This window comes from Tupaia chinensis, unplaced genomic scaffold (assembly GCF_000334495.1).
Source record: "Tupaia chinensis unplaced genomic scaffold, TupChi_1.0 Scaffold000303_1, whole genome shotgun sequence".
Lineage (NCBI taxonomy): Eukaryota > Metazoa > Chordata > Mammalia > Scandentia > Tupaiidae > Tupaia > Tupaia belangeri.
In genome coordinates, this window is record NW_006159793.1 from 2047858 (window position 1) to 2056630 (window position 8773).

General features: G+C 52.8%; 1 protein-coding gene across 1 annotated transcript in view; it reads left to right on the forward strand.

The window, feature by feature from the left end:
* Positions 1-2014: 2014 nt before the first annotated feature.
* SYNPO (synaptopodin) overlaps positions 2015-8773 on the forward strand; it is a gene marked incomplete in the record, with an annotated part of 42350 nt that continues 35591 nt past the window's right edge. Inside the window, 1 exon segment of the mRNA XM_014588749.2 lies at positions 2015-2628. Within this exon segment, the coding sequence (XP_014444235.1) occupies positions 2229-2628 (400 nt within the window).

Below are 8773 nucleotides of genomic sequence, written 5' to 3' on the forward strand. Positions count from 1 at the left end.
TCTTCCGGGATCTTGGGCACACACGCACATGTGCCCAGTGTTATTTTCAAGCCATCGGGTCCAGGACTTGAACTGCAGTTGCCAATAGAGGAGTCCAGCAACATAACTGCTACACCATCTGCTGGCCCCAGAATTTTCAAGATTCTTACTGCCATGGGAGACCAGTGTGTGTGTGTATGTGAGCACGTGTGCACTCACACATACACAGCAGGTGTGGGGATGGGTCTTTTCTTCTTATTTTTCAGTAGGATAAGTGAGATTCAGAGAGTTCACACTTGCCCAAATTTATTCAGCTAAGTAGTGATAGGATCTAGTCTTTTTTTTTTTTTTTTTTTAATTTTTTTTTTTAGTTATTTTATTTTATTTTGAGAGGTTTTTCGCTGTAGGGCGCGTGCGCTCGCCAGACAGACAGAGAGAGACATAGAGACAGAAAGCGAGAAATCACCCCCCAGGGGGGATGGTCACGCCGCAATCCCTTCTCCTCCACTCTCCTCTCGGGATCTTGGGCACGCACGCACACGCGCCCGGCGTGAGTTTCAAGCCACCGGGTCCGGGACACGAACCGCGGTCGACTACGTGGGAATCCAGCGACATAGCCATTACGCTAACTGCTGGTTCCCAGGATCTAGTCTTTAAGTAAGATCCATTCATCCCATGGTTTCCTCCATGGCCCAGTTGTAAGTGCTACCTGCCAACCCTGAAGTAGTTTACTCACCTCCACCCTGTGTCTCTACATGCAACTTCCAAACCTTGGTCCCCAGCCTGGAACTCTCTCCTGCTCTCCAGGCCCTGGGTGGACCCAGCTCATCTCCCCCAGAAGTCCACGACCTGACGCATCACCCTGCTCCGCCAAACACCTGCTCCTTCGCTTTCATTCCTGATCTCTATTAGTGAAATCACTCTGTCACTGGAGCTGGGAACCTGGGCTGCATCCTAGACTCCTCCTTCTTCCTCCACATCCACCCTCCAGCTGCCTCCAAGCCCAGCCAGTTCTTCTGCCCAAGTATCCCTCCCAGCCATCCCTCCTCACCATCCCTTCTAGGAAGCCTCCATCTCCTCTCCCCTGGACTATCAGCCTTCTTAACATTTATAAATAATCATACCATTGTTATTATTGCTCCTGGTACCCTTCCCAGCCCTCCTCACCAGATTTCAAAGCGTCCTGCACTCAGAATACCGTATCTTTACCCCTCACTGTGGCTCCAGTATTTTTTACGGTATCTGAAATGTAGTGAGAGTGTAAGAAGCTTGGGGGAGTGAGGTCATAGCCAACATGCAGTGAGTTAGAACCTAAAGATGGCGTTAAGTGTTCTGTGAAGTTTTCTCATTCGCCCCTCGATGCAATGCGAAGCTGGGTATACCACAAACCCCATTTGACAGATGGGGAAGTGGAAGTTCAGAGACGCTGTGTGGCTTGCCGACCACTGCACAGGTGGCAGAGCTGGGGTTCTAACTCACGGTCTTGCCTGGAACCACACGGCCACACTACCTCGGTACACACCCTCCCTGGGGTCCCTGTCTCCAGCCTTGTTACTTTGGCCCCCCGTTCCTGGGATTCGTGCTGTGTGTGTACCTTGGGTGGGATACAAGAGAATGTGTTCTAGGTGGTACTCAGATAAGCATTTTTAAATAACTAGATATTTATTTAATGTGCCATAGGGAGAAAGTGACTTAGCACAATACACTTGTGGTTTTCCTGCAATTATTTCTCAAGGTAAGTCTAAAGTAATAGGGGTAAGTTATTTAAAGTTGATTGAAGGAAAGATATTAAGTAAACAGTGTCAGGTAGCATAAGGATGTGGTGAGAATCGGAGACGTTGAACCTTCCTGTGGAAGTGTGGGACCCGCACCCCAGATCCTAGCCAGCTCTCAGGGCTCTCAGAGGAGGAAGGGGTCTCAGAACACAGCCCAAAGCACCTACTGAGCGTCCTCTGTACTGTGTCTTTTCTCCCCGTGCAGCTAGAGCGCCTTAGAAGGGGCCTTGCACACCAGAGAAGAGGTTAAGAAGGAGGATCGAGGCTCCACCACTCCACGCAGCCTAGGAAGGACTTGTCTTCCCCCACCCCCTCTGGATCTCACCCAAATCCTTGCAGGAAGACCATTGGAGGAAGACAAAGCTGCAGAGAGCCAGGGGTGGCCTGAGAGGAGCAGAGGCCAGTGTGCACACAGACTGCCCCAGCCCAGGCCCAGCCCAGGCCCAGGAGCCAGCTTCTCCACATCACAGCACCATGCTGGGCCCTCACTTCCCACCTCCACCCCTGGGGCCCAGCGAAGGGAGGCCTGCCACCTGTGCCTTCCGGATTCCTGATGGGAGCTACAGGTGCCTGGCTCTGGAGGCGGAGGAGAGCAGCAGCGAGGAGGGCCTGCAGGGAGAGGCAGGGTTCATGGATCTGGAGGACGATGAGGTGACCAGCAGGAGTGGGGACAACTCTCCTTGTCGAGCCACCCAAGGGGCAGCACAGTTGCCCAGAGCCCTCGGCATCCAGCCACCCAGCTCTTCCCAGGAGGCACGAGGCGGTGCCCAGCACGATGACAGGGCCAGCCAGGACTGGGATGTGGTGAAGGCCCGGCAAGTGATGACGACCAGCCCCAGCCCTGGCCCTGGGCCCAGGGCGGCCCAGAAACCAGGTAAGTGCACATTCCTCCTCCTGGGACTTCCAGAGTCACAGAAGTCCTCACGGGTCCTGAATGCAGGGGCCCTGGCCGTGTTTTCCCATGCTACCTAATGGCCCACTGCAGTCCCACAGGCATGCTCCAGTTCGCAGCTGGAGGGACAGGAGCCTGTGAGTGACGTGGTTCCGGCCGTGCCACATCTATCCCACCCCTTTCCCTGCTGAAGAGGGCATGTGAGGAGGCAGCAATAGGAAGCCGCTTTGTCAGCCAGGTTAACAAAGAAAAAGCCATCTTGCACTCTGCCTTATTTTTTTTTATTTTTATTTTTTTTGCTATAAGACATGTATACTCACCAGAGAGAGAGAAAAAGAAAGGGAAAGTGAGAGGTTATCCCCTCACACCTCGGGCCGGGGGGATGGCCATACCACAAGCTGATTTCCTCCATCTTTCTCTCAGTATTTGGGGCATGCACACACACAGCCGGTGTATTTCCTAAGTGGCAGGGTCCGGGACTGAACCCATGCACTCGGCCGCGTGGGATCCAGCCACCTTTACCACCACACCGCTTGGCTGGCCCTGTCTGCCCTTTAATCACTGTGGGAACAAATGCGAGGGGGTTCGAGAGCAAGGACAGGTAGGACCCCCATGTCAGATGTATCGGGCACTGCCTACTCGGGGTGTGTGTGTGTGTGGGCGGGGGGGTTGCTGGGATCTAGTTCTGGCCGAATAGAATCGGTTGCTGTCCTCGAGGAGCTTACGAGGGGGACTGAAGCCTTTATCTAATCTGACCTCCTCGTTTTATAGATGGGGAAGCTGAGACCCAGATTGAGGAAGAGACTGCTTGAGGTCGTTCAGCATGTTAGTGGCTGGGCCGGGCCCACACCCCTCACCTGGGCCTCGGTTTCCATCTGTTAGAGATGACAAAGGCGGGACTGGTGTCACAGAGCTGCAGTGAGATTCAGTGACAGTGTGTGGGGGGAGCTCCCGGGAGGCAGGCAGGAAGGAAGGATGATCAGTTTCCCGCGGGCAGCTGTAGTCTGCAGAGCAGGGCGGGCCGGGGAGACCCACACTGAATCACCTTCACCGTGGGGCCCATGGAAACGCTGAAGTGGGTCCAGATGGGGAGGACGTGAGCGTGGCCATGCTCGCTCAGGCGGGAGCCCTGCCAACGATCCCGGGGGTGCAGGGCGTGCGGGGGACACCGTCCTGGGAGGGCTTGTGCGTCAGGAACTGAAGAACACTTCGCTTCTCTGCAGGCGTCGCTGACGCCCTGGCTGGCATGGCACCAGCCTTCCCGCCCACTCTCCTCTCTGAAATAATTCTCTCCAGGCTCAGATCACCCCCACGGCCACCATGCTTCCTCCCTGCCCCCAGGCTTGGGTTACGCAGGGAGCTGGGTAGGAGCAAGGTAAGGCTTTAGGCGCCTCTGGGGCAGGAAGAAGGAGGACTCCAGGGAGACCCAGGTCAGCTCTTACACAAGAGACAGCCCAAATTTGAGCCTCTAGAGTCCAAGCCCCCAGGACCTACTCCCTCCCTGTCACCAGCAGGACTCGGCTCGGGGTTGGGAGACCTGATCCTGTTGTAGATCTGGACCCAATCTGGCCAAGCCCTAGCAGAGCTCTTCCGTTTGATGCGTTTCAGTGTCTTCGTTCGTGAAAACAGCATACAAATATAAGCCCTGTCTACTGCACAGAGCTATCGGGAGGTTATGGTGATCGTGTTTGTGGCAGTGCTAGGGAAATTTCAGCGTAATCTAGGCACAGGAAGGGTGCTGGTGGTTGCTGAAATGATCATCCGTTCAACAAAGCAACTGCTCCTGGTTAACCTTTATGTTCTAAGCACTCAGCTGGAACTGTGCATGTACCATTTTATCTAACCTCATAGTAATCCCCGTGGGGGCGGTACTGTTATTACACCCATTATAGAGAGGAGAAGACAGAGGCTCAGGGAGTAAAAATGACTTGTTCAAGTCACGTGCTTCCAAGCTGCTGAGCCAGAATCCTATGTGGTTTCGGAGTATGGCGCTTGTAACCCAAGCCACTGCTTTACTCTGGAATTGTAAGGGTAGGTTACTATCTGTGGATACCCTAGGGTGGAGGAGACCGCAGAGGCGGGGGAGAGAAGAAGGGCCTACCTTTAATGAACCCTGCTGGCATCTCACATTGAGCTGGTCATGTGATAGTAATCTCATTCTTGTTATCTTATTAGAGCTTTTTTAAAAAAAAAATTATTATTATTATTATTATTATTATTATGTTTTGTATTCAACCAGAACTAGACAGAGAGAGGGGGGTAGGGAGAAAGCAAGCGACCAGGTCCAGGACTCGAACCGTGGTCGGCCACGCAATGGTCTTAATCACCATGCCATCGGCCAGCCCGATATTATAGCTTTTCGAAGCATGTGTCATCCTCCCCAACTTACAAGTGAGGCAACCAAGGCTCAGAGATTTAAGTCCCCTGCCCAAAATCACACAGCCAATGCCGGGGCTGAGACAGTGGTCATGTCCTTACCTTAAACAGCCTAGTTCATTCCTCTCTGTAACATCCTGTCCATTGGCCATTCAGTTTTGGCCTGGATATTTCTAGGGACAGAGGGGACAGGGGTGACCTCCTGGAATGGGGTAGGAAGACAGAGTGGAAGCAGGACGGAAGCTAGGTCTTGTAGAAGAGTCAAAATCTGGGTGGGCTTGGGTCAGAGCCCACAATGGCCTTTCTGCTCCCTTGGGAAAGGGAGTGGCTGGAGTCCCTTCTCCCTGTCCGGAGATACAGAAGGAAGAAGCTTATGGGACTGCCAGGTTATTAGCGGATTAGGGCTTCCTTTTAAAGCTTCCTCCCATTACTGCCAGAGGATTATAAGCATCTTCAGACAATTACACCCATCCTTCCGCAGTTATACCTGCCTCTCCCTCTCCGCAGTGTGCCTGGGCTGTTTTAAGTGTGGGTCATGGCATCTTCTGCCTTGGCTCTGCAGAGACCTTCATTTCTTTAAATACCAGCTGAGCAAAGCAGAGTGGGGTCCATGGCAGGCTGGCATGGCAGGAGGTGCAGGAAATTATGTGGGCAAGTGTCCTGCCATTGACTGCTGCCAACGGCAGGGAACGTACACGGGAAGGGAAGTGCGACACAATCAGGCTTCAGCCAGCACTAGCTGGCCCCCAGCTCCTCAGGAGAAGCCCTGCTATGGTCGTCCTCTCCGCAAAGTCTCAGCTGCTCATCACTGCCAGAGCTCACTGACAATAAGGTGCAGACAGAGAGTTCAAAGCCCAGAGATGGCAAGCAATTTATCCAAAGTCACACAGTAAATTGGTGGCAAAGTTAGGACTGGAACCCAGGCATCTGCCTCCCAGTTCAGCTGCCATACACTGCTATGTATGGATTACTTAATTTTATCCTCTAAACAGCTTTTCTTTTTTTAAAAAAATTTCTTAATTTGATTTTATTTATCATTTCTATTATTTTTTAATTTGATCAGAAAAAGAGAAAGAAAGTGAGAAAGTAAGCCACTGGGGCCAGGACTCGAACTGTGATCAGCCATGTGGGAGTCCAGCACCTTAACCACCATGGCACCTGCTGGCCCCAAAACAACTTTTCTTATCTCTGATGAGGAAACTAAGACATAAGGTGTTTGAGTAAATGGTCAAAGTTGCACAGCCTATAGGTGGAAGAGCTGAGATTTGAACCCTGGGAGGTCTAGGCCCATGCTTCTAACCACTCTCTCTGCTGCTTTGTCTCCATGGAGACAAGTCAGCACGCTCTGTTCTTCCACCCACCTGGGACTGGAAAGGTTGTTCAGCTTCTGGGAGCTGGAGGGACACCGTGCCAGACACATTCCCTCCCCTCAGATGCACTTGGGGAGGTCTGGGGCCCACCGCAGACCCAGCCCCTCCTTTGCTGGTGGCCAGTTGCTATGGGGGTCCAGAATCCGAAGGCCTTTCCAGCTCTGGTGGGCACTGATCTGAGTCTCTGGGTGGAGGATGGGGTGTGGGTCTGGATTGGTGGCTGGGCTCTGCCCCTGGCCATGTCTATTTTGTTGAGGCAGATGAACCCACGCCCATGTTAAGAGATGACACTGGTCGCTGGACCAAGGACAAGGCCTCTGTTCCTTAAGCCTATGGGAGAGAGGACAGACAGCAGGGACTGGAAAGGAAGCTGCTCGCTCCCCTCCTTCTCCCTGACACCACAGTGATTGTAGCAAGAGGGTAATGCTCACAGGGTCCTATAGCCCTCACCATGCACACACACCCGTCCACAAACACACGTTATACACATGATGTATACAGGCCATGTTTGCATGCAAACACTCACGCACATACCTACTCACACAGCTACACATGTGTGGGTACCCTCAGACATTTGGAGGCACCCTCCCAAAGGCCTCCTCACCCAGGCATACCTGTCACATGTGGAAACGTGCCTCAGATTTGCTTACAGAGCTAGAGTCCCACCTGAAAACACGCAAGCAGACATGGGCACACTTCCTCATACGAGCACACATATGCCCTTCCATGCACACGGGTTGAAGGCATGGTATCTTCTCCGTTCTCTTTTGCCACACACCTACATGTTGCAAGCTTTCTTGCATTCACACATTCTTCCTTACAGGCATAACCCCTCTTGCACGCCCACTGTCACACACCCACGTACAGACCCAAGCACTTTCTCTCCCTTCTTTCCCTGTCTTTCTCCTTCATGCCGCCCACACAGTAATCCTAGCTCCTCTCTCTCTTCTCTCTCACCCACACAGTTTGTTTCCTGGTTTCCCGCAGGCTGGCTGCAGCCATTTCCCCAGCACATGCACTCTCTGTGGGCCATGCCCTGCCTGGTGCCACCCCCCAGCATCCTCTCCTGTCCCCCTCCCCAGCACAATAGAACAGGAGCAGTCAAGGGATCAGAGTAATTCTCTGAGGCCAGTGAGGCCAGGTAGAGGGATGGGAGCTGCCAGGCAGGGTTTGTCCCCTCTGTCACCTGACCTTCTGGTCTCAGAACCCACCCCCTAGGGACAGGGAGTATCCCCAATGCAGCCACCTGCAGGTGTTTCACAGAACCTTGGGAACTTCGGGGGGTGGGGGGGGCTGCAGAAACCCAAACACACAAGCCTTGATCCGGATGACAGTGGAAACTAGAATCCCCTGCTGAATGGGTGGGAAACCCAGGGAAACTTGGGTGAAACCCAGAGTAGCATCTTTTTCCAAATGTGATTCTGCTTCAAAACTGTTCGGGGTGTTCTCAGAAAAGCATGTTTGTTATCAGTCCTGGTTCCAAGGTGATTCTGTTTCTGCACTGACCTCCCCCTGGGAGGGCGCACTGTGATGTGGGAATCTGGACTTCTAGTAGCACCCCGAGGCACCTCTAAGGCACCAGGACCACTGCCCTGGGGCTCAGCTCAGCTCTGTCTGAATAGCTTATTACATAACAGTTCAATGAAAAGATGGGGAACTGAAGCCCCAGATAAGCTACATAACAATCCGCCCTTTTTGTTGACCCACTAGTTAAGTCAGGGGATGGCAGCAGGCTGGCAGGGAGGTGGCGGCCCTCCTCAGTCCACATTTGCCTGAGCCCTACCAAGGAAGACAGTTACTCTGTATTCTAGATACTAGGGCTGAGAGCAGGAGAATAGGCCTGAGCTGGTAGTGCATTGGGGTTGAAAAGAAAGGGGGGTGGGTGTCCAGTTATGGGACGAGGCCAGATTTAAAAGGGGGTACTGGGAGGGATAGAGGAAAGAGGGCAAGACAAGATAGATGGGGAAACGCGCACACACACACACACACACACACACACACACACCTGGGTGAGATAGCAGATTTAGGTCCCCAGAGAGACAGTGAGAGGGAAAGTGAGAAATTAACACTCAGGAGGGGATGGTCACTCTGCCATCCCTTCTCCTCCATTCTCCTGGCAAAAACTTTAAAAAGAGAGAAAGAAAGAAAGAAAGAAAGAAAGAAAGAAAGAAAGAAAGAAAAGAAAAGGAAGGAAGGAAGGAAGAAAAGGAAAAAGAAAAAGCAGCATTTCGGGGCAGACGGAAGATGGACCTGATACACAGAAAATGATGAGAAAACGGAAAGACAGCCAGGCAGCAAAAAGGGAGGTGCAGCGAGAGGAAAGGCAGAGGGGACCCGCCTGGGTGCTGGAGGCCGAGCAGTGGAGGAGGGAGTCGCACCCG